The sequence below is a fragment of the Ciconia boyciana genome, chromosome 1, assembly GCF_034638445.1.
Source record: "Ciconia boyciana chromosome 1, ASM3463844v1, whole genome shotgun sequence".
Taxonomy (NCBI): domain Eukaryota; kingdom Metazoa; phylum Chordata; class Aves; order Ciconiiformes; family Ciconiidae; genus Ciconia; species Ciconia boyciana.
In genome coordinates this window covers 14,501,542-14,526,555 of record NC_132934.1, presented here as the reverse complement: position 1 = coordinate 14,526,555, position 25,014 = coordinate 14,501,542, and the positions used below count along the sequence as shown (strand labels likewise).

Below are 25,014 nucleotides of genomic sequence, written 5' to 3'. Positions count from 1 at the left end.
GCCAGGCGGCCCGCCGCGCCATGGTGAGGAGCAGGGCGCTGTGGAGCTGCTGCCTGCAGCTCGCCGCGCTGCCCTCAGCGGCGGGCTGGTCAGGTGGGAAACCGCAGCCGTTCAACAGCTCCTGCTGGAGAGCCGCGGAGCCGCCGCGGAGGGGGTGGAGCGGCACCATGGAGGAGGAGGAGGAGGAGGACGAGACTCCTCAGGGGCAGCAGCAGCCCGGGAGGTGAGCGGCTGTCCAGCGGCAGGCAGCGCTCCGGGGGCGGGGGTCGCTGCCCCCGCGCCTTCCTGTGGGCAGGGAGGGAGCGAGGCGAGCGGCGGCTCCCGCCCCGTGCCCGTTCGGAGGAGAGGCACCTGCCCGACTTGCCGCCTTCAAAGCCCGGCTGGCGGCCGGGGGAAGGGGAGCCGGAGCAGCGCGGCGCTGCGCACCTGCTCCGAGCGCGGCGGCGGGGCTTGCTAGGCATACGGTACCGGGGTCCCGCCGGGTGAGAGTGGCGGGGGTAGCCGGGCTGAGCCGCTGCGGGAGGCGGTGGGGAGCGGGGCCGGGGCGGGGAGCCCCGCCGGCGGCAGCGGGGCAGAGCGAATGCGGGCGTCCGCTCGGAAAAGTTAGGCGGTGGACGAGGGGCGTGGGGCCGCCGAGCCCGGGCTCCTGGCTGGAGAGGAGTTGTATAACCCGGCTCTCTCCTGCGCTGTCTCGGCCGCCGAGGTAGGTGTAGGCTGGCTGCGGCGTCGGTGCTGGCGCAGCGCGGGACAGACAGGGACTGTCCCTGCCCGGGGAGCCGGCGGGTCGCCCCCGGAAGATGCCGCCGAGGTTAGTGACAAATCGCGACTGGTACCGGCTCCAGAAACAGTTGGGACGGGGAGATCCTTTCACACCGGCGAAAGAAATCCTGGAAGAAAAAGTCCTACTCTCCCCCCGGCGGCAGTGCTTTCGTTTCCCGTAAATTGACAGTAAAATATGCTGCAGTAGCGCTCGGAAAGAAACAAGTTATATAATCGCCTGTGAAAAATGCGCTTCGCGGTATTGACGGTTTAGTGAATGTTTTCTTTTGGAGAGGAGACACGAACAGATGTTTATCGCGAGCATTTTTCTTGCGTGGTATAATGTACATGCGAAGTGGAAGATATTAACAAAGCCATTTAATGTAATTAGTTCAGTCAAATAATCTCAGTGATCGGCAATCATCTCTAGTAAGGATTTAGGGAAAGTATTTGTTGAATGTCTTGACGGCATGCAGTTAAGTTCATATTAAACTTCTGCAGAAATGGTTTTTCTAGTGATGATTATGATTTCTTACTCTGCTAAATGGCGATTATGAAGCAAATTTCGGTTTTAATGGGAAGTACTGTTTGTACTTAGGCATTTTTACTTTTTCAAACTACACCAACTGAAGTGACACCAAAAACTAAAGGTAGTGACAGGAAAATCACTTCTGTTTTCTGGCAAAAGACCTTTGACAAGAGTCATGTATTTTTTAATTCATAGTAGCAGCTTTATCAGTTAATAAAGTAGGAAACCTGATTCATTTTATAGGTAAGACTTTTAGGAAGACTTTTAAGAAGAAATAAGATTTTTATCTTATTAATGCAATAATTATTGCAACAGTTGCTTTAGAAATGCCCAAAATGATCTGAAATTGAAATACCTATTATAAAAGATAATGTGAATTTTGAATACCTGGAGATTGGAAAGCCCTGTCTGATTCACTCATTGTGATGGAGAGGACATGTTCGGGAGAGGAGGAAGTAAAGGATGACAGTGAAACTGTTCAGCTATAAGTAACACTTAATTGGGCTTCAGTTTGTCCCAAATCAAGAGATCTGCAGCCTTTTTAAAAGGAAGAAATCCATTATTACTATTATTATTATTTTCTTCAGTTGTATTAACTACATAGATTTGAAGAATTACCTCAGCAGAAGTCTGCTATTTCCTCAGCCTTTATAAGCTCAAGATTGAACCAAAACTGCTAATTCTCCATTCAGAAATAGCTTTTAAGTTCTTTTCTGCAAATGGGAAGGCAATTTTTTTGTCTGTGATGAGAAAAATGGAAATGCTGCCATATTAATTAGTGCCTTTATATGCAATACCTGCTGTGAAATTATTTTTTTCCTTTGGTCACATCTGTAAATCCCTTCCTGAGGTAACTTTTTTTTTTTCAGTCAATTGCTGCAAGTGTGTAGCTTGCAGTATGCTGGCTAGCACTGTAATCAGGGTTCTACTTCTAATATGCGCAGAGCCAGGACCATGGTAAATCACTTGGTCATCTTGTGTCTAAATGCAGCTTTGAGTAAAAAGGATTTTTCTGTAAACCAGGTGTTGCCTAAAACTTGGTTTGAATATTCTTAGAAAATCTAGGAAAGAAGTTACATTTTATTTACTGTTTGCATGTAATATCTTAGCATTTAGCAGCTGTATAAAGAAGGGATGATTTGGGTTTAAACAGCATACAACTGCACCCAAGCAGATGAAGCTTACAAAGCTGTTCAGCAAGGAGAACTGGGCATTACCAAGTGACACCATGAAAACATTTTGCTGCTGCTGTGAAAAACAAGGTTTGATAAGATGTTGTGTGAATGAAATGTCAAGTGGTAAGGAATGTATATGAAGATGTATATCAAGAGATTTTTCTTGTGTAAGACCTGTTACCATGGTTGGAGCTGGTAGTGCTACTGTCTGCTGAGTAAGGCTTATGGTAAGATTTCAGTTTTTATTGCTTATAATATTTGGAAATAGTTTCAGTTGTTTAGGTGGAAATCTCCCATGCTGTGGGCTGGTTTTTGAGAGAGGGTTTCAGTGAGGTTCAGCTGTTTCTGATAATGAGATTGTGGCAATAACAAGTTGTTTATGTGTGTCTATTTAGGTGCGTTTAAATGAAACACTTTGTCTCCTTAGAACACCTACATGTTTAGGATGGTGCCTCAAAAATTACTGGATGGCTCACATTTGTGTTGGAAATGTGCCTTGACTTGTCCATAAGAAAAAAACCAACAAACCAAACAACTTTAATATTAAACACTTTTGTTGTTGACTAACAAACAAAGCACTTTGCATTTCATTTAGAGTACATGAAGAGACATCATAATCTAGAGTTGTGGGGATAGAGTAGAAGGCTGGTTATATATAGGAAAAAGGGTTGTCATGAAAAATGTTAACGTGTTGTGATGTTTCCAGTTTCCTTGGGTATTTGTGTTTTGCTGTGTCTGGTGTTCTACCATTTGTAATTTCTTTTAATGGCTGTGTTTCAGTTAAAGAACCATAAGGGTGCTGTATCACATATGCTTTCTTGCTTTCCAGTATGAAGTTTTGGAGACTCAAAACTTTTATATTTGGAAAGGCTGATGACCTTCTAGCATAACTCGTGAAGGATGGTCTTTGAACAGTTGCATTCAAGAAAAACATATTTTTCAATGAAGAAAACTCTCTATTTTCCTTATCTTAACTGATCTGGAAATGATTTGTTTGGATTTCAATACATTTGGGGTCAAATGATATAAATAGTTCTGTAAAATCCATATATCTATGGGATGTGTGTACATACATACGCAGAGAGAGGGAGAGAGAGAATGTTGTTGGGACAAGCAAAAGTTGAGCTTATGTTGAAATCTAAGTAGATTTAGAAAGAATTTAGGGAAATATTTTTATATTGCAGAGAAATAACATTGTGTCCTATGTGCTTGGACTTTGAACTGAAGAGAGGGAATCAAATAGACAAGCATTTAAATATGTATATAAACAAAATTTGATGACTGTATTAACCTAAATATAAAAACTAGTTTAGTGCTTGGGCATTGCTGCACTTCCTGGATGACTGAGGTTTTATAGGGTTTTAAAGGATTATTCTCAGTGTGAGTATAGAGAAAGTTTGCATAGGAGTTTGTTCCTTTCTGGCATGGAGAGAAAAGGAAAAAGAAAATTAAAAGGCTTAGTAGATGGGGTGGAGATAGCAATTGTGCAGTTGCAGACATAAAAGTGCTGGAGTTGATTGTAAATGAACTGCTTCAGATCCTGCTTTGCCACATGGATCCTATGGATCAAGATTTTAACATGACTTCCATCCATTTTATGAAAACAGTTCTTACCTTGTCTCTATGGCCATGTGCTACAAAGGAAATCGGATTTCTACCGTCGTATGTTCAAGTGGAGCCTTAGTTTCATTATGTGTAGTAGTATTTATTTTTAGTCATATCTAATTGGCGTAAGATGTTAGACGGGAAGCCTTTACCCTCAGGACAGAGTGCGAGCTTGTAATATTTTAAAACTTCATTTTAGTTAAGAAAAACCTGTGCTAACAGCTTCAACATTACATAATAACTTAAAATACTAAACCCAAGATTCTTAGGCTGTTGATGCATGGGAGTGGCTAAACTGTGTTTGTAAATGCTAACCTGTAAAGTTTGGTTGTTTTTTTTTTTCTAACAGTAAGCCCCATCCTGGAAAGGTTTGGCTCTGTTATTACCTGTTGTCGCATCAGTAGACCAACTGAAACTAGTGAACTACTCATTTGCATAAATACTTACAGGAGTGGAGCTGGTGCCAGAACACTAAAGTTGGGGTCCAGATCCTGTAGCTGGGTTGGTACAAGTTTTGTGCTTGCTCTTTTGGAAAAGCTTTATTGAAATTCTGTACAAGAGTGAGGGGCCATCCATGGAGATTACCATTGCTGTTGGAATCCACTGTTTACGTGCCCAGCTGTGTGCATGTGCTATCTTCTCTTATTTTTCTGTTGATTTTAAAAACTGCATTTGATTTGTGATCCAGTTATTGTCTCGCGTACCATATCACAGCTGTAATGCGCAAACCTTGCTTCTGTATGTTATCAGCCTGAGTCCTTGTCATGGTTTAACCCCAGTCAGCAACTAAGCACCACACAGCTGCTCGCTCAATCCCCCCCGGTGGGATGTGGGAGAGAATCAGAAGGGTAGAAGTGAGAAAACAACAATTTAAAGGTATATCCATTACAATCTCCAGCCCTGGTCCCTTTGGGCCAGGTTATAGAGTTTAACATTGCAATGAACTCCTCCCCTTGCTCCTAGCCTGGGTAGTCACAAGGGATTCCTGCTGTAGTAATTCCCATAACATGGAACTCAAATCATGCGTTACAACAATTTAAAAGTATTTCCATTACAATCTCCATCCTTGTCCCTTTGGACCTGACCATCGGGTTTAACATTGCAATGAACTCTTCCCCTTGTCCCTGGTTGGGCTTGGAGTTATCCACAGACTGCAGTCCCTTAGGGGTGTACCTGCTCCAAGTGGAGCTTTATCTATGAGCCACAGTCTTTTCAGGGGTATACCAGCTGCACCATAGACTTATCCACAGCCACAGTTGCTTTGAGGTGCACCTGTTCCAGCGTGGCCTTCTCCATGGGCCACAATACCTTCAGAGATATACCTGCTCCAACATGGCCTTACCCATGGCTGCAATCCCTCCAAGGGTGTACCTGCTCTGTTGTGTGCTTATCCATGGCCACATGCTTTGAGGTGCTCTGGCATGACCTGATGCACAGCCACAGATGCTTCGAGGTGTACCTTCTCCAGCATGGACTTATCCTTGGGCCACAGTCCCTTCGGAGGTGTACCTGCTGTGGCATAGACATAACCATGGCCACAGACGCTTTGACATGTACCTGCTCTGGTGTGGACTTATCCATGGCCACAGACGCTTTGGGGTGTCCTGCTCCTGCGTGGACTCATCCACAGGTCACAGTCCTTTTGACTCAAGTTCACACTGGAGTTCCAGCCTGTCCAGTACAGCAGCACAGAAACAGCAGCAATGCCCTGGCCATCTGCCAGCCCAGGCACATCACCATTGCTGTTATCAAAATGTTCCCAGGCACAGCAGAGTAAGGTGATCAGCAGCACAGCAAGCAGCAAAAGCAAAAAGCAGCCACTAACGAGCACTAGACTCTAATATACAGTAAGGCAAGCGAGCCCCATGGCAAGCACAGGAGCCTGCCAATTAATAGTTAAACAGCAATAACAGCTATAAATTCAATCTAGCATATTCTAATCAATCCTGTCGTTATCTCGAACCCTTCAAGCCCCACATTGGAGAATGTGCTGGTTTTGGCTGGGATAGAGTAAATTTTCTTCATAGTAGCTAGTATGGGGCTATGCTTTGGATTTGTGCTGAAAACAGTGTTTATGTTTTCGTTGCTGCTGAGCAGTGCTTACACAGAGTCAAGGCCTTTTCTGCTCCTCACCCTACCCCACCAGCGAGTAGGCTGGGGGTGCACAAGAAGTTGGGAGGTGACACAGCTGGGACAGCTGACCCCAACTGGCCAAAGGGCTATTCCATACCATATGATGTCATGCTCAGCATAGAAAGCCAGGGAAAGAAGGAGGAAGGGGGGGACGTTTGGCGTGATGGCGTTTGTCTTACCAAGTAACCATTATGCGTGATGGAGCCCTGCTTTCCTGGAGATGGCTGAACACCTGCCTGCCCATGGGAAGAAGTGAATGAATTCCTTACTCTGCTTTGCTTGTGCTTGCAGCTTTTGCTCTACCTATTAAACTGTCTTTATCTTAACCCACAAGTTTTCTCACTTTTGCCCTTCCGATCTCTTCCCCCATCCCACTGGAGGGAGAGTGAGCAAGTGGCTGCGTGGGGCTTAGTTGCCAGCTGGGGTTAAACCATGACAGTCCTCCAGAGCAGGTAAGAAAACTTCCATTCCAGCTCTTGTGTTTTCAACATTCTTCCCTATACATTAAGTAGTCATATGAAATTAGTTGTTCAGGGAGAGTAAAGGAAAGCACTTTCTGTTCTGGTGTAGGGAAAATTGACTCCTGCTTTCCTTTGGTGACTGCTTCAGCCATAGCAGAGAATTACACTGCTCTTGTGCTTAATCATAATGATAGTCTAGGCTGCTCTTTTAAATGTGATGGCCGCATGCCAACTTTTGGATACTTTTATTCACAACTGCAGTAAAAGATGAGGGTAGAGAGGGAAATAAGTTCTTTTAATAGGCCTGTATAGCTAAAGAAATTGGCTACTGGGTCTGTCATCTCTGTTAATATGTGTGGCCCCTATGGACAACTACTGTCATATCAGGGATCATAACCTAAACAGAATATGCATATAACAGAAAATTTCTATAATATTACATACAGTGCATAAACATCTTTGGGGACTACAAAGTGCTCATATTGGACAGGGACAGTCAGCTGGGGAACGTGGAAACAAAGGGAGAATACTTATGTATTGTCCCAGGTCCAGGAAGAGGCACCTTTATGCAGTCGATACAATGCCCATAGCTGATCAGATTTAACTCAGGGTTGAGAAATAGCTGGCTCCAGGTACTATGATGGACCTGACTAAAAAGCCTATTTGCATTTGTATCCAGAGGCATATAAAGGTGTAGCTGATAGGCACTCGTAATGACTATGAATAACTTCTGTTAGTTTAGTTCGTCTAACGAATGCCAGGGAAGTAGAGGTCAGAATGTGTAGTAGCGGGAGTGGGCTGCCTTTTGGGTGGTAGGTAGCTATTGAATTTGCTTGGTTATGATATGAAACATTGCTCTTGGAGGAGGCAGCCAGAGAGTTTAAGCAGCATCAGTACTAAATGTGAAACCTTGGATGGGGAATAGACTGAAAATTAAGTATTTTAGGGGTAGGGGGAATCGCTGAACCTGACTTGGTGGTGTATGTGACTGACCTACACTGAGAGAATTCTAGATGGAGGGTATTGAATAAGTTACTTTTTCTCTAGCAGCACTGGCATAAGCCGTTTTTGTTTACAACAGTATATTCCTGCTCTCACCCTTTCCTGTCCTAGCCAGTTTGTTGGTATAAACAGTTGCATGGTTACACAGTGATGCAGGTGAAAAATAAGTACTTCTCTAGGGGATGGGAAGGCAAGAAGCAACTATCAGCTAGATCAGTTTCTTGAACTAATTCACCATGTGGACACAAATGTTTGTTTTGGCAAGCCTGGGGGAGTAAGGAAGGCAGAAATGGGTTGGCTCATGGTGATGGCTGCTTAAGTAATACAGGTGTTGTAAGAATATGCCTAACAACAGACGACCTTGGGTAGATGCTTCACATTTGTTTTCTTTGTAACTAAAATTTTTTTCTCTGTAATGTCTAAATAAACCTTTGCTTTGTTTTACTGTTGATCCTCAAAATGAGATAAGAATGGCAAAGGATTCATCCTAATTCTATGAGGTTGTTTATGGAGAAAGCTATTTCTGTTTCTGTTATCAACTCAGTTATTCATCTTTCTTTAACAGTACACAAGACCACTGTAGAGTCAGGATACTTACAGATCTGTTGAGAACAGAGAAGAACTGGGCTGGCAGCCTATGGCTGTGCTATGAAATAGGTGCATCCAAGAATGGAAGAAGGATGTACTAGCATGGATTTTTTGCTTTGTGGATGTTTGGAAAATATGGAAATAGCACATCACACAGAATCCCAAGCTGGCTGTTAAAATATCAAGTAATTTGAATTAAAATTTCTGCACTGCTTGTTCTTGCTTGCAACTTTTAATGGGAAATCTCAGATAATAAAAGATCATAGATAATAATATAGATCAGCTAGTTGCAAGCTTGAGAGGTCTTCTTTGTGTGAAATCCTAAGACCAAGAGTGTCTGGAATAATTGCTGTTGCAACTGCTGTTGCAGTCATAAAAAAATATGTATAGTGAAAGAAAACTTCTGAGTTGCATGGCAGTATATGGTTTGCAGAAAGCTCAGGTTCTTGCTTTGATAAAGCTACAGTGATATGATGAACAGCCTGAAGTACTGCACAATAAAAGTTTAAATGCATTCAGAATTTTCCAGTCTCAAACTGTTCATTAATTAAAGCAGACAATTTCAGACCTGAAGGAAAAATAAAAGCGCAGCCAAAGCTTAGCTGGCAGTTGTTTGATAGTTGAGTGAGGAGGCTTTTTTCAAAAAAGTACTTGGATGCTCCCTAGTGTTTGCAAATACTTTACCTTTTAGCTGAAATCCTTTTTTTTTTTTTCTAGTTTCAAGCCAAAAAGCGTGCATTTTGCTGTCTGAAAAATACGTATGTTGAAAGAAAACTTCTGAGTTGTGTAGCAGTACGTCTTGCAGAAAGCTCAGATTCTTGCTTTGATAAGGCTACAGTGGCACGATGAAGCACAAACCAAACGAGTTTGCTAGGAATTGTGTGCTGTCCTTTTTAGGTGATGTGTAGTGCAGCCCAGTTCTGGATGTAGTCCATACAGAGAGACAGCAATTAGAAATGAACCAAACTCATTGCTTCAAAAATAGAGAAAATTAAGGATATTTGGAAAGCTGTGGAATATTTGCGAGGTAAGTGTGAAGTTTTGTGGATGTTGTTGGGTTCCAGTAAACTATAGCTTCATTGTAACTCTTTCTTAAACTTTCTGGCTTATGAATTTGTTAAATAAGGACCACATTTCTGTATAGAAAAGAAGGATAAATCTGTTCTGGCAGACTTCAGAGTTAGTAACATGGCTGTATGCTTGGTAGGGGGAACTACATCCATTTCAGTTATGGAGTAGTGGATGTTAGAGGAGACTGTGTGGAAAAGATGAAGACTCACACAACAGATTTTATGTCGATGCATTTCTTCAAATGAAGTTAAAATAATTTGGCTTGAAGTTCTGCTGTGTTTAAAAGACCATTTAAAAAAAGAAATTTTAATGTCAGAGTGCTTCTTGTAATGTTAATGTATCCTGTTTCCAGCCTTCTTTTGGAACAGAAAGAGAAAGTATTAAAATGTTTAACTAAACTTTTGTTTTCCTAAATAAACAGAAGACTCAAAGCCAAAATATTTCCAAGTTTTCAGTTATATAAGCAATGCTAAAATAAACAATTGACCCCAAACCTGTTGTCCTAAGGGCTATATCCTGTTTACAGGTGTAAGCCTGTTTACCATGACATAAGACATGGGTTTTCCATGCCATGTCCTGCCTGATCTATAACTTCTCTCTTGCTTTGTGGGTTACTAGGAGCCCCTTAGTATTTGGTGCTGGAAAACCAGTTATGTTGCTCTGCGTTTTGATTCATGTTAGGCTTCATCCTATTCATCAGACAGTGTTGTTCTTCCCCTCTGTCTAGGGTACCGTCTGGCCTCATGGATTTGGCATGCCTAATGGTCTCCTTTAGTAGTTTGTATATCTTGGTCCATTTCCTTTTCTGAATTCAGTTGAAACAGTAAAGCACTGCTGACCATGGAGAGGGTGGTTGCATTGCGTCTTGCCTGAGCCCCTCTTACAGATGGTTGCAATCCGCTTTCCCTTGTTTGGGGGTAAATCACCTCATCCTGAAGGATGGGTTCCATTTGTTAAGAAAGCAGTTTAATGCTTTTAAGTAGAATAATAGTTTTCCTCTTTGTTTAAAAGTGTGGAAAATAGAAGATTTCTTGTGGAACCTTACATTAACAAATATTCACCAGGGACATGACCCCTTCCCCCTGCCCCTCCCAAGTGAACACAACTCTAGTCCAGTTTGATTTTGGTGTCTCTATCGCTCATAATTTGGCTGGCAATCCAGTGCTTAAATTTATTTATCGAGTGTCAAACTATTATTTTTCTTGGGGAATAATTCAGGAAAGCTGGATGAAAAATCAGCTCATTTCTGATTGGGTATTTTCTAATATTTAAAATATACCTGCCAAATCTCCTTGTCTCTTGAGGCTTTCTTTTGCAGAAGGGTAAGAATCTCCTTGGACTACTAACTGATTGAGTTTTAGTTTAAGCTAATCATTGCTGGCTTTCAAGAAATGATCGTCTACCATTTTTTAGTAAGAAAATTAGATTTCTTTTACTGTATTCCATGAATATTCTAGGATATATTTTACCAGTTTAAATGAAACAGAAATGAACTGGAAAGATTGATACTTCAAAGGAATCTACAGTTCATCGGAATACTTCGTAAGTTATTTGTTTGTAAATGTGTCCCTTTCTTATGTATGTAAAAGGGTTTAAAGTATTCTGTGAGCACTGAGGTCTTTTATCCCTTCAGTTGCTTATAGAATACAAATGAAAGTAATGTATGTGCATCATGTGGAAAATATGTTGGCAGACAGACACCTGCAGTGCTTTAAATGCTTTGGCATTGTCTTTGTTTAATCAGCATAGTTGATCCCTGCTTCCCCTAGAGGTTTATACTTTCAGAATCAGATCAAAGGTTTATATGAAAATTTAAGCAAAAGTAGAATTCACCTATTTTAGAGATGAATGAATAGATAAACAGAAGTTTAAAAATAAAACCTTAGGCACTCTGGTCTCTAATATAAAATGTCTTGTAGGAACAATAATTACAGTAGTTATATATATTTAAAAATCAAGACATCTGAGATGTTAACAGAAGAATTTCCTTGAATTAAGTACCTATCTGGTTAAACTCTAGTGATTTGTTTTCATGATGCTTCCTAGAGGAGCAGATATTTTATGCTGTGTCTGCGTGCTTTGCTAAATTAATAAGCTGACTTGGCATTGAAAATGCTCTTTGAGGAATGCCAAAAAAAAAAAAACCAACCCAACCCTCTTAGATTAAAGTAACAGTTAAAATATCCATTACAGTTTTTTGGGTATTCTGTCTGCCTTTTCATAGCACTGATTCTTTTTGTTACCATTTATATCTGCTTAAAATGGTACAGAGCAAGTTGGGTGGCTGTTCCATTGAAGGCTGATTCCAGTAAATGTTTAGTGGAATAGAGAAAAAAGCCTAGGAGTATCAACAGTTAAATTAAAATTACGATGCAGATGTGGTATATTATTGCTAAATAGAAAATACATAAATTGAGTGGTTTCAGTAAAACTACAGAGAAACTAGAGTACAAAGCAATTATATTAGAACAAGATTATGACCAAGGGTGCTATTTATCAAAAAATTATATCCGCAATGTTTTCTGAACATTGTTCATGCTTCTTTAACAGAAGTGAATTTTGATGTGTTAATATTTTATCTCTACTGTATAGGAAAATAATGGTTATTTTGTTAAGAAAATTTCACAATATTTATCAGTTGTCATATCTTTGCAACTGACGTGGCACTTTCTGTTTAGTAATCAGTTGCTGCTGAGATAGTATGGACGTGCTCTGCATTTGAAATTAGAGCATCACCAGTAAATGCATTTGGGTTCAATTTGATAACACTTACATGTGTGTAAAATCTTAGCTGTAATGTTGCAGTGACAATATTTTTTTTCCTGTAATTTTGAACTTATGAGGGACACAGTGAGTTATGCATACCCAGCTACTTAGAAAATATCTAATTTAGGAAGTAATTCCTAATAAAACTGTGGGCTTTAATTCTGTTCTCTGAGAATGTTGTTTGAGTGGACTGGCTTTGGTGCGTCAGCCCAGTGCTTCTCATACGAGTATACAGCTAAAGTTTGAGTATCTGAGTTAATGAAATAGTAGATAGTCTAAAACATGTGGTGGAGAGTTTTCCACAGGACAAACTTCACAATTTGTTATTAAAAATTATTCCCGCACCTAAGCAGTATATCATGCTGTCTGTTCATTACTGGTCATCTTCTAGCTTTTATTAGGTAGAGCTTGTAAGTACCAGAAAGTTGTGCACTCTTTAAAATAGCAACCTATTTTTTTAAAAAAACCATCAGAACAGTATATTTACTTTCAATTGAAATGTTGAAAGTAAATACAGAAACCGAAGCATTTAGCTTCAGCTGAATTGCTTCAGCAACTTTTAAAATAAAATAGGCGTATTTGGTTTTTTTCTACCTTGGATATAATTAGATCAATAGGACTCCATATTGCTAAACTCTGCAACGCATAAGTGCAGTTTGGAGTAAGAGGCTCTAACTCCCGAGTTTGCAGTTTTCTAAGAAATGTGCCAGAATTGTGACTTCATAGAAATAAGCTTGTCTCCGTTGTTTTCTCACTTCTTTATATTTCACAATGCAATTAAGAACAGACATTGCAGCCATGATTCATTTGTCATATTCCAATTTTCTGTGGCCTTTCACTAGTCAGTTCAGTTCAATTTGTATCGAAATTGTATTTGAAACAGTTACTTTCACTGTTATTACAATAAGCTTTTCCTTCATTTTGGGCAAAATAGGAAATAGGACCAAATGTCTTGTGCTCTGACTTCTCTGCATGTATGTGCATCTTGTTGGCAGAAGTAATGTGTTATTAATGCTACATGAGGCTGCTGCTCTTACTACAAAACAAAGTTACTATATAGGCAAATCCTAAGGTACTGTATAGTTCCAGTGTCTCTTGGAAAGGTTTGCAGGATCGTGTTACATCAGGCACTAAATGTCATTAGTTTCAGGAGGAACTTACTATTCTTCCAAAATGTAAATTAAGGAACCCTTCCCCCTCACTCTTGCAGTTGGTAGATGATAGTGTTAGTATCTGAAGCTGTGCATACCAGGGAGTAAAATTCTGCCTGAACTACAAAGAGATCTCGTCTACTTGCCACAGCATGTTTTTGAAGTCTTTTGTGTAATAGCAACTGTTTTAAAAGCATATTTTGTTGAGGAAAAAATACAGTAGATCATAAAATGAGAAGGGCAGGCTTGTTTCTAATGTGTGTGAGAGAACATTCAATCTTATGAATGTTGATGTTAGTCCAAGAAAAGATGGATTAATTTAAAATTTATTTTAGTTCTCCTCAAAAAGATATGGATAAGAAAATGGGTGAAGAGCAGCCTTTGACTGCATGTAACCAGTACCCTAAAGAAGCGGTGAGGAAACGTCAGAATTCGGGTCGAGGTTCCAGAGGCAGTGATTCTTCCAGGACCTCCAGGAAAAGCTTCAGGCTGGACTACAGATTAGAAGAGGATGTAACTAAATCAAAGCGAGGCAAAGATGGGAAATTTGTCAACCCGTGGCCAACATGGAAATCACCAACCTTGCCAAATATTTTGAAATGGTCCCTCATGGAAAAAAATAACAGCAATGTGCCATGCTCAAAGCAGGTAAATACTTGTGTGTTTTCTGTTCTTGATTTAGACTGCTTTTACCTCTGCTCTAATCAGTAAAATAGGATGGTTTCTAACTAATACTTACTAGGTGTCTTTTGGAGACTTTTCGAAGTGTTGTTTTTCTAATTTTTATTATAACTTTATTCCTTTCAAAAGGTGGGTTACTACTTTCTGCCTCTTTAATTTTTTTTTCTCCTTTCTGTTAGTTCCACACCCTTTGACTTATCCAGCTTGGTTTATATTTACAAAAACAAAAAAAATGGCCCCCTAGCTCACTCATAAACTACAGTTACACTTTTTTGTTTTTAATAGGAAAGTTGCCTTCTGAAGCATACCACTAACATTATTCATATTGGATGAAACAGCTGTGGCATATCTCACTTTAAAAATGTTGCCTTTTTTTTTTCCCCCAAACTGCCATTTACTACATACGTTACATCTTTTTCATAAAAATGTAATAAATAGTTGCTGTCATTTACTTATGGAAGTGTTTGCAAATCTATGTTTTTCTGCTTCAGTACACCAGGAGAAAAAAATTGCATATGTTAAAACTAACCTGAGCAAGTATTTGTACTGAAATACTAAAGGTACAGTGCCAGTTTACTGGGAAACACCATAATTTGTTCTTGGTGTATTGCTTCTGTCAGATACTGTACTTACAGAAGGAGGTGGGGGAGGCAACCTCTGAGAGAAGCTTCTTTTCCGTGAATAGTAATTGATACTGGAAAGCCATGGTTGTCTTTGTGGCCACAACAAGTGTTACGATGGTTACAGTTTTGACAGTTAGGATTACTTCTCAGTGTATTTTCTAATGTGTTGCCTGCATTTCAGAAAAGCTGTGCTGAAGGGTGCTCAACCAGCAAAAGCATTTTTGAACAAATAGGTGTTGTTAATGCTTTTAAGCATCCAAGAAGGGAAGCATAAGCTATAAATCTCACAGTCAGTATTTAGCAAAGAGCTTACACTTTTCATTTTTATCCTATGTGAATTAACTGTGAAGGAAGGAATTTGATCAGCTTTACAGATGGGAAGGTCATATTACTTATTAACACATGATGGGCAGAGGTTTGGGGTTTTTTTTTTTTAAGGATAAGTGGGATGGAATGTGTTTAAGGGAGAAATGATCTTGGCTGTAATTGTTCTATAATAATAACAATTTGACTTCAGAAAGAAGCACAACAAACCTACTTTGGTCTTGGGATCCCTTCCAGCAATTTACTGTTTTAAATTTGGTGTCTTGCTTCTAGACATTGTCTGCACCTTGTAGTAGTAACAACAGTGGTCGTGTCTCACTTAGTGTGTACAGCTTTCTAGGCAGTGTGCTGTGTTATGATACTTTGGCCACAATTTTGTGTAAAATTGCGCCTTGGCTTCTTCAGTTGCCTTTGACTGTTGCCCTATTCTGTACGTGTACAGTAGGCTTTGTATTTTGCCAGAAACCTGGTTAGTGACTGAAGTACCTAGAAGGCAGTGCTAAGGTGTACTACAGAGTGCAGAATATTCAGCTCTGATGGCAGTGGAGAACTGCAGCACTCCCCTTTAATTTACACATTATCCCTGCAATAAAGGATGATTACAAAGAAATCTACACTGTACCAGTTGTAAAGCGCTCTCTCTGACCCAGTTGGGATTAATTTTGGACTGATTTTATTGCTTTGCATCTGAAATTTTTTAATTAAGTGCCTGCAATTATTCAGCAGCTCAGTGAAGTAAATCAGAAATAGAAAAACTTAGATAGGGATCTACAAAATGCACTTCTTGGGTCCTCGGCCATTGCGATGCTTGTTCCAGCTATGTTTGCTTCACACCTAAATCAACCTGTAAAGCACTTCTGAGCTTGTTTAAAATTCAAACTAAGGGCTCCATACTTTATTTAGCACTGCTAGATAGCATATCCTTTGAGCAGAGCAGACTCCTACTTCAATTTCCACATTGAGCGTGCCTAGTGATACCCTGCTATGCTGGGCAGGTTCAGTTTATCTGTACCAAGTGCTTTGCCTATGTAAAAAAGGCATATTATCCAGGATATGTACTTCACTGTGTAAAATCTATATGTATTATAATCATGCCTTCACAACAAGCCTCTGTCATTATCCGGAATGCATAGACTTTTTGTACTTTCATTACAGGCTTTATTAATAACTTTTTTCAGTGCTGTTGAAGTATCTTTAATTATTAGTTGTTGGATCAACAGTTTAGATTGTTCTCACTTCTGTAAAATCCAGTGGTATTCCAGTATGCACTAAGCGCCAAAAATCCTAAGCTAATTAGCTAGTCTTACCAAAGCCCGTCATGTGTTTCTTCTTGCTTTGCATTAGGAAGGAAAGAAGAACATGGGAGGGGGGAAAGGGGCACAGCAGGACGAATTTTTTTATTACTCCAGTGATGAAGATAAGACAGTATTAGGCACATTTTGCTTATGTTGGTAGCTGATTTCACATTACTGCCATATTTCAAAGATCTGTTATAATTCTTGTAATATATTTCTGGTTAGTCTGACAGAGAACAAAATGTACTATAGCAGGATAAAGGTTCCATAGGATTATGTATTTCATTCATTATGTTTTATCCTGTTGTATAAGTTTTAAGAATTTCATATGATGTATACTGCCAATAGAACTTGTGTTTTCGTTTGAAATCTTATGAGTTGAGTAATGAGTCCTTATTGTTTTAAAAGGTAGTTTTGGGGATTTTAGTGTACTTTTGTAAAACACTTAAAAAAACCCACAAACCCCATGCACTAAGAAGTAATTTCTTTAGCTATTTCCCTGTGTGATTTACTATGATAGCTCAAAATAATGCCTGATTTCTGATCTCATCCCCTGAGCAATCCCTGATTTGGATCAGATGCCTGTGTATCACAAACCTGTAGATCTCATACAGAGTCAGCGCTTTCCAAGTTACACTGCCTTTGTGCTCTTGGTTTGCCTTGAATTTTTGTTCACAGAGTTTTGTTTAAATAGGTTAGGATACTACTTGTCCAAACTGTGCTACCCTTTATTTATCAATGTTCCTGTCTGCATGTCCTTTACAAATGCCTTTTATAGTAATTAGTTTTACCTTTAAATCAGCTGTTCAAAATATTTAATGTTGTCGGTCCTCGTGACATCCCTGTAAAGCCTTTAATAGTGCAAATGTGTCGTGGTTTAACCTCAGCAGGCAGCTCAGCCCCACACAGCCGCTCGCTCACTCCTCCCTGGTGGGATGGGCGAGAGAATCGGAAGGGCAAAAGTGAGAGAATTTGTGGGTTGAGATAAAGACAGTTTAATAGGTAAAGCAAAAGCCACACACACAAGCAGAGCAAAGCAAGGAATTCATTCACTCCTTCCCATGGGCAGGCAGATGTTCAGCCATCTCCAGGAAAGCAGGGCTCCATCATGCGTAACAGTTACTTGGGAAGACAAATGCCATCACACCGAACGTCCCCCCTTCCTCCTTCTTTTCTCCAGCTTTTATTGCTGAGCATGATGTCATATGGTGTGGGATATCCCTCTGGTCAGTTGGGGTCAGCTGTCCTGGCTGGGTCCCCTCCCAGCTTCTTGTGCACCTCCAGCCTACTGGCTTTGACACTATGTAAGCACTGTTCAGCAGTAGTTAAAACATAAGTGTTATCAACACTGATTTGGTCACAAATCCAAAACATGGCACCGTATTGAGCTACTAGGAAGAAAATTAACTCTATTGCAGCCAAAACCAGTACAATATGTTTAAGTCCCAGTTAAGAACTCATTGTTTGCATTTGCCAATTAGCCAGTTCTTAATCCATTTAGTATTGTTTGTTAATATTGCATGATACTAATTTTAAAAACCAGTTTGTGCCAATTTTCAGCAAAAATAAAGTGGATTCATTTGGAGTTCTCAGAATAATTTGTAGTCTGCGTTTGAAAACAACTACTTAAAAAGAATGTTTTCCATTAAAAATGTACTTACTGACCTAAATTGCATTATGACAATTATTAAATTCCGTATCTGAGTTTAATTTCCTTGATATAATCTGATTTGTTGACTTAATCAGGTGTAATTTGGTGGGTTGTCCTAATACCCATTTTTGAGTATTATGTTAGTTTTGTGGATCTTTCACTCTTTTTTTTTTTTAATCGAAGTGTCACCATATAACAGTCTCTGTGGTTCAGATTTCTCCTGTCAGTGTTGTTCCCATGTACTTAGAATGAAAGAGATAAGAAAGTGATGTTTCTTTCTTGGAGAAGCAGCAGTTTGTCTCAGTCTAATACTCACATGTTGTTTATTCTTGTATGAATTGATTGTATTGTACTAACCTTATATTCAGCTTTATAGAAGGTTACCTATTTCTTGTTCCTGGAGACAGTAATGAAACTTTTTCAGTAGACATGTCTTGTCCATTAGGTCTCAGAAAAAGCAGTTTCATTAATATTTTGTTACTTACAGTAGGATTGCAGGGGGGTGGGGGTGTGTGTTTGTTTTTTCCCAACATATGCCCTCCAAATCAATAAAATATTGTGGAGAAAGTAACTTTCCTGAAGCTGTCAGGACTGTTTTAGCAAGGGAAATCCTAGACTCATAAACTGTCATGGCATCAGCTGGGCTTTTAAGGGAGCAGGAGGTTAGCTCTGTATAAGCTCACTGATAGCACTAATCTACTATCCTAGACCTAGAGAATGAGAGCAGCAACCATGATAAGGAGACTCTGACTAGGAACCAGAAGTGCTGGGACATTGTGATTACCAGGGAGAGAAGAGTGTCAGGAGTCTGTACACGGTGCCTAACATAGGAAAATTCTTCTAAAGTGATGTGAGGACTTCAGACCAGAACTGTTTGTGAGGAGCACCTTAGCCACACTGTGGTGGAGCTGGAGATGGTCAGGAGCCCTGAGAAGACTTTTTGTTTGGTTGGTTTTTTTAATAGGAAAACTCTTTATTACAAATAAAGCTTCTGCATAAGCATCTCAACCAAATGGCAGTGAAGAACGTAACTCCTGTTTAAAATGAGAGAATGAGCAGTGGTTTGATGATGCGTTTCAGCAGATAATGTACAGCCATGGCCTCATTTGTGCCAACTGTCCTCTTGAGGCTGCACATGGAGTAAAACTTGGAAGTCAATCGAGCTGAAAGCTGTCTGTTTTCTTCTTCTGGATTAATGTTCAGCTGGATTAGTTCTCTGACCTGCCAGACTTGAGTGGGGACTACATAAGCATTGAGACTGGAACAAGAGGGCAGGTGGTGGAAGGTTTCCATAACTGTTACACAGGAGTATGGATTTAGGTTGATTTAAGTCATTCATGGGACTGCATACTGAACATACAGGGAGATCAGTACAGTGATTTATTCAGTAATAATTAAACTTTAATTACCTAGAAGGCTTCAATAAAACATCGCAGGAAGCATAGCTAAGTGCCTAAAGGACCATCTTAAAAATGAGATCTGAGTTTTACTTTGTGTTTTACGAACATTCATTGAATTATTGGCAGGATGGTAAAAGCTAACATTAGCCAAGTGAGGTTAACCTCCATGTGCTGCTTCTATATGTAATGGAGAGAGAGGGTCTGCTAAGGTTAATAGAACAGAGCTTTTGCAGAATGCTGTTGGGAACGTTGCATTCTCTTTCATCTGTGGGTTTGTGACTTATTTGTGTTAGGATTTAGGGGATACATCATTTAGTTGCACAAGCTAAACTTGAGCATTTGTTACAGTAACAGTGTATCTATATATTATTTTCCAGGTCAGGAAGGCCACCCAATTGCAAAGCCTTTCCCAGGATGATGTTAGTGCCTTGCAGTGCTTTCACTGCAATACTTTCAGACTCTCTCTGTCTTCTCTCTCTCTCTCTGTCTTCTCTCTCTCTCTCTGTCTTCTCTCTCTCTCTCTGTCTTCTCGCCTGATGGGATACTCTCAAGCTCTCTCTTCTCTCTCTGGACAGAGAAGTTAAAATGTTACAAAAACGTAAGATGAAATTAGGAGGCAGTAGCTGGGAAAAGGGTCATTAAAAGGGCATCTGTTTTGTGTTGCAGTTCTCTGGTTGCCTAAAAATATAAACAAAACGCAAGTCTTGACTGTAATGATTCGATGATTCGTGCCTTGTATGCAGTTTTTGTTCCCTGGCCAAGTACATTCTGAAATCTCTCATGCATGTTGTGTTCTTTTTTGCTAGGAACTCGATAAAGAGCTTCCAGTGTTAAAACCTTACTTTATTCAAAAGCCGGAACTTGCTGGGAAGACAGGAACTGGTATGCGAGTCACGTGGTTGGGACATGCCTCAGTTATGGTGGAAATGGATGAACTTATATTTCTTACTGACCCAATCTTCAGCCAGCGAGCTTCCCCTACACAGCTGCTGGGTCCCAAGCGCTTCCGAGGACCTCCATGCACAGTAGAGCAGCTCCCCAAAATAGATGCAGTCATGATCAGCCACACTCATTATGATCATTTGGACTACAACACTGTAACGAGTTTAAATGAACGCTTTGGGAGTGAGCTGCGCTGGTTTGTGCCTCTAGGGCTCTTGGACTGGATGCAGAGATGCGGTTGTGAGAATGTAATTGAACTGGATTGGTGGGAAGAGAACTGCGTCCCCGGTCATGACGCGGTAACTTTTGTCTTCACTCCTTCTCAACATTGGTGCAAACGGACTGCGACAGATGATAACAAGGTTCTTTGGGGCAGCTGGTCTGTCTTGGGACCTTGGAATAGGTTTTTCTTTTCAGGAGATACTGGATATTGTGTTGCTTTTGAACAGATAGGTAAAAGGTTTGGACCTTTTGATCTTGCAGCCATCCCCATTGGAGCTTATGAGCCAAGGTATGAAAATCAAAGTTTGATCAAAATACATGAATGAAATGATATACTGATGACAAAAAATTACACCCAGAAGTGAAAACTGTAGGTTACTTATATTAAGATTTTACAATAGAATATAGAGGCAAAAGAAGGAAATTGCTGAATGACAGAAAAAAAAAAAAGGTAGGCAATTGGACAGTGGAGCTGAAATGTCTAGGATACTTGCCTGTGTACATGTGGTATTCTTGGAGGGTTTTTTTCTTCAGTCTTGGGCACAGCAAGGATGAATCGGCTGACTTTCTTCCATGAAAAATGTTGAGTAAAAATCTGGAATTAGTTTGTGGCTTTTTCTTTTAAGTAGCATCACTTAATCTGACCTGTTTAGATGCACGCGCTTTGCAGCATTTTTCTCTTGCTTCAGTCCTTATGCTGTTTTTGCAACTTATCTGGAGATAAAGATGAATCCTTTATAGAGTATGAAAGATCTGTTTGTTTAAGCATCCGTATCCTACTTATGACAGGGTATCTAAACTTTTAGATTATAACACTCATATAGTGCTGGAAGCAGAACATGTATAGGCTGGGAAAGGAAGATAGGAATCAGAATAACATGGTAAAAATCCAGTATCTTTCAATAATTGCCAGGTTCTCTCTTCTGCTTTACCACCCATTCCCTTAGGCTATCTTCTGAAGCACACACTTTTTGGTGTGCGCTGCTAGCATGAAATTTTTTCAGGGATTGATTTAAATCTACAGCCTTAATGCCTCAAGGCACCAGTAGTATGTCCTTATACTATTAAAAATATAGCTAAGGAAAAAAAAGTTTGAAAAGAGGAGTGAAATACATGAAATTCTGTTTTGTGGGTATGTTGGTATATTCCAGCTTGTTGATTTTGAGTGTTCTGTATGGTGCTCAGACATACATGCTCCGTAATTTTTTTTATTAGGTGAGCATTTCTTTTTTTTTAGATTCTTTGCAACTTACCCAATGAAAGTAAAGAAGAAATCTTGCACTGAATTAGGTGACACACAAACATTTACTTTGTGTTTTGGTAGGTGGTTTATGAAATACCAGCATGTGGATCCTGAAGAAGCAGTAAGAATCCATATTGATGTTCAAGCGAAGAAGTCTGTAGCAATTCATTGGGGGACCTTTGCTTTAGCAAATGAGGTAAATTTCAACACTATACCCGAGTTCAGATTTCTGAGAATACTGTCATTACTGAAGCTTTGCTCTTGCAGTTTAACCTGTGTATCTGTAAATGCATACTTAAAATGTAAACTTTGTATGAGTGAAAAGTTACTATATGTACTGCAGTTAAAAAAAAAAAGCTTAGCTTTTCATCACCAATTACGTAAAATATTTCCATGGCTAAGATTGATTTGAAAGTACAGAGTTATTGAAACAAGTGTGGAGGATTTCTGATACCTAAAAGCTGAGGAACATGAAAGGTGGGGACACTTATGCAATAATAAAAGTAAACTCAGCAGTGCATCGCTTGAGACAGAATTGCGTGCTTGTAGGTCAATACAGTTTTTATTAATCTGTCTAATAAATAAATTGAATAGTATTTTTGATAGTTGATTTTTAGTTAAATACCAGCAAGAATATGAACAACTGAGTTATTCTGAGTTGCTGATTTTTTTGTCTATTTTTTTATTCCTCCTCCTCCCCCCTATGCCAAGTCCCCAGTTCTAATAAGGAGGTTACCCAGGTACCTTAACAGTGACTAAAAATGCAGTGAAAGGGAACTATCTACATCTACTTTGATACACCTTGTCCGGTAGCTGTGTTTCAACTTTATCTTTGCATCAGTTGCACCACTTTATCTTATAACTCAGTCCTGATGCTGTTAGCTATGTTCACCTGATATGTCATGTTTTCTTTAACTGGGATACACTTCTAATAAGCTGTGTTACTAGGCCCCACGGTACAAATGCTATTGTGTATTTAGAAGCACAAAAAATGGATGATTTCTCCCTGATGATGCCTTTTCTGAAATGTAACAAATGCAATGAAGTAACTACAGGGGGACCTCATGGAAATGGCACTAGTTTTTAAGCAGTAAAGCTGACAACTTTGTTTTCCTAAACGAGAGAAAGCGCCATCTGCTGACCCGCGCACCCTGCCGCCTCTGTGCCAGCAGTAAGGAATCGCCGCATTTCTGCTTCCGAGGGATCCAGTTCAATATATTGAAGACGACTGACTTTTGGATGATAGGCTGTGCCTTGCTAGTTACTCTACAACTGTAAATCAGCATTCGTATCGTTTAAAAACTGAAAATTAAACCAAACATTTTAATTTGACAAATATACCTCCCCCCCGTTTTTAGATAATGTTTAAAATGTAAACTGTTTCTTGTTTAGAACAGTGATATTCTCTTTTTTTCCCCCAAATGCTGCAGTGGTATCTTTCCCTCATATTATTCTTATTTTTCCAGTATTACTTGGATCCTCCAGTTAAACTGAATGAAGCTCTTGAAAGATATGGTTTGAAAAAAGAAGACTTCTTTGTCTTAAACCATGGAGAATCACGGGACTTGAGTACAAATGATGGATTTGAATCATGAAACAGTAGCAGTTCCTTGTAAGCCTTGTTTGATTTGAACTAGCAATTAATGTTAGAAATATTAATACGATGTACTTACAAAGTAGATTTTTTTTTGAGTGTATTGGATTTCTAGATGCCAGGTTTGTCAGTTTCAGAACTAAAACTTGCATACCAATTTCATGATAAATTTTGCTAGTTATATTGTTTATAAATTTTGAGAGGTGATCTAAAAACCGGTTAATATATAAGGTATTGTCTGGGAATAACTTGCAGTTTCAACTTTTATGTACACCACTGATAAATTACTGTTTTGGTTTGGGTTTGTTTTTGGTTTTTGTTGTTTTTTTTTTTTAAACCCTTCATCTTACCTGCAACAGCAATAATAACCTCAGCACAGGACATATTCTTAGAATTAATGGCTGACTTGAATCAGTCATTGTTCAAATGTCATCTCCCACTTGATAGTCATTAATCTTCAGGTTATGCCCTGTACCTTGATAGACTCCACCCCACAAAACATACAGTGAAGCTTCCAATGCAGCTGTGTTGTTAAAGCACAAGCACAGTAAAATAATTATTTTACCGAGTGCTTCTACATTTTCATATATTGACGAACCACAAAAGCTGAATTTTACAATGATCTAAAGAAATGTGCCTTTTAAAGAGAGAGAGAATTTAATATTGCATCATTGATGTGTAAAACTTACTGCAGGCCAGAGTATCTGTTTTGACAATATTTTTAAGTTAGGCCTGAATGTGTCTAAAATAACTGTGTCAAATGCAGTACACAAAACTGAAGAATCCCTTAATGGCGCTTGGCTTTGCATTGACTCAGCCTATTATTAAGTACTTTTTTTTTTTTTTTTAAGTGAAAAGTCTTAAGCAAGGGCTGTGGTACTTTTTCTTATAGCTTCCCTATAATTTTAAAGTTGAATGAGAGATTACAACATTGTTCAGTATTGTAAAACTTGGCTAAATGTATCTGTATCAAATTGCCATGCTAATTTACAGAATTAAAGCATATTGTTGCCAATAAAATGAGTTGTTATTCTCCTTCGTAATTCATTGGCAAATAATTTTTTTGTTCATTATTTGTTTTTGTCTATGGGATATGTGTTATTTTTTTGTATTGCTGTGCATTACATTTTATGTTCATACGCCATGAAGATAAATTTTAAAAAAGACACATTATTTCCATGCAATTTAAAGACATGAACTTCTGGCAACTAATTAAAACCAGTTAATGAGATTTCATGCTAGGAGCAACTGAAGTAATCTTTTAACTGTTGACAGTTATATTTTAAAATATATATTGGGAAGTCCTAGAAGTCTTAAAGATCTTAATACCAACAAAGAACAGCACAAGGAAGCAAAGATCAGTTAGTCCAAGTTCATGCTGAGGAAGGGTTCTGGAAGGGCCAATTACACTTATATGTAAGAAAAAGGAGCTTATATTCCTTTGGTGGGATTAATATTTGACAAACATCAAGATTTCTTTGTTTGAAAAGGTAATTCTAGTACGGTCTAGGTGTATTCACCAGAATGTGTTCAAAATTGGTTTAAAACTACTCTCAGTTTTTCAGTGTTGATTTTGGGAGGGTATTTCAGATGAAGTCTCTGTTGAGCCTTGTATTGAAGCACAATAGCTTCAATAACGATTTGGATAATATAATGCATATCACATGTTCATAATATTGTGGAGGACACCAACCTGCAAGATGTTTTGAGTACTCTGAAGGACATGGTTAAAACTGAAGGGTGGGTTTGGGGATTTTATTTTTTTTTCAGTTCTCAAAATCATCAATAGACTATTCTGT

The 25,014-nt window shown here is 39.3% G+C and overlaps 1 protein-coding gene across 6 annotated transcripts; it reads left to right on the top strand.

Annotated features, from left to right (window-relative positions):
* Positions 1–24,201, top strand: NAPEPLD (N-acyl phosphatidylethanolamine phospholipase D). Of its 6 annotated transcripts, XM_072858920.1 has the most exons (6): positions 9,133–9,279; positions 10,781–10,865; positions 13,576–13,888; positions 20,021–20,667; positions 21,703–21,817; positions 23,088–24,201. In XM_072858920.1, the coding sequence occupies exons 3-6, from the start codon at positions 13,592–13,594 to the stop codon at positions 23,214–23,216; spliced, it is 1,188 nt and encodes a 395-aa protein (XP_072715021.1). In that variant the 5' UTR covers positions 9,133–9,279; positions 10,781–10,865; positions 13,576–13,591; the 3' UTR covers positions 23,217–24,201. The 6 variants fall into 6 exon arrangements, with proteins under 6 accessions (XP_072715005.1, XP_072715038.1, XP_072715013.1 ...); XM_072858904.1 differs by lacking the exons at positions 9,133–9,279; positions 10,781–10,865 and adding an exon at positions 1–223; XM_072858937.1 differs by lacking the exons at positions 9,133–9,279; positions 10,781–10,865 and adding an exon at positions 246–464.
* Positions 24,202–25,014: the final 813 nt, after the last annotated feature.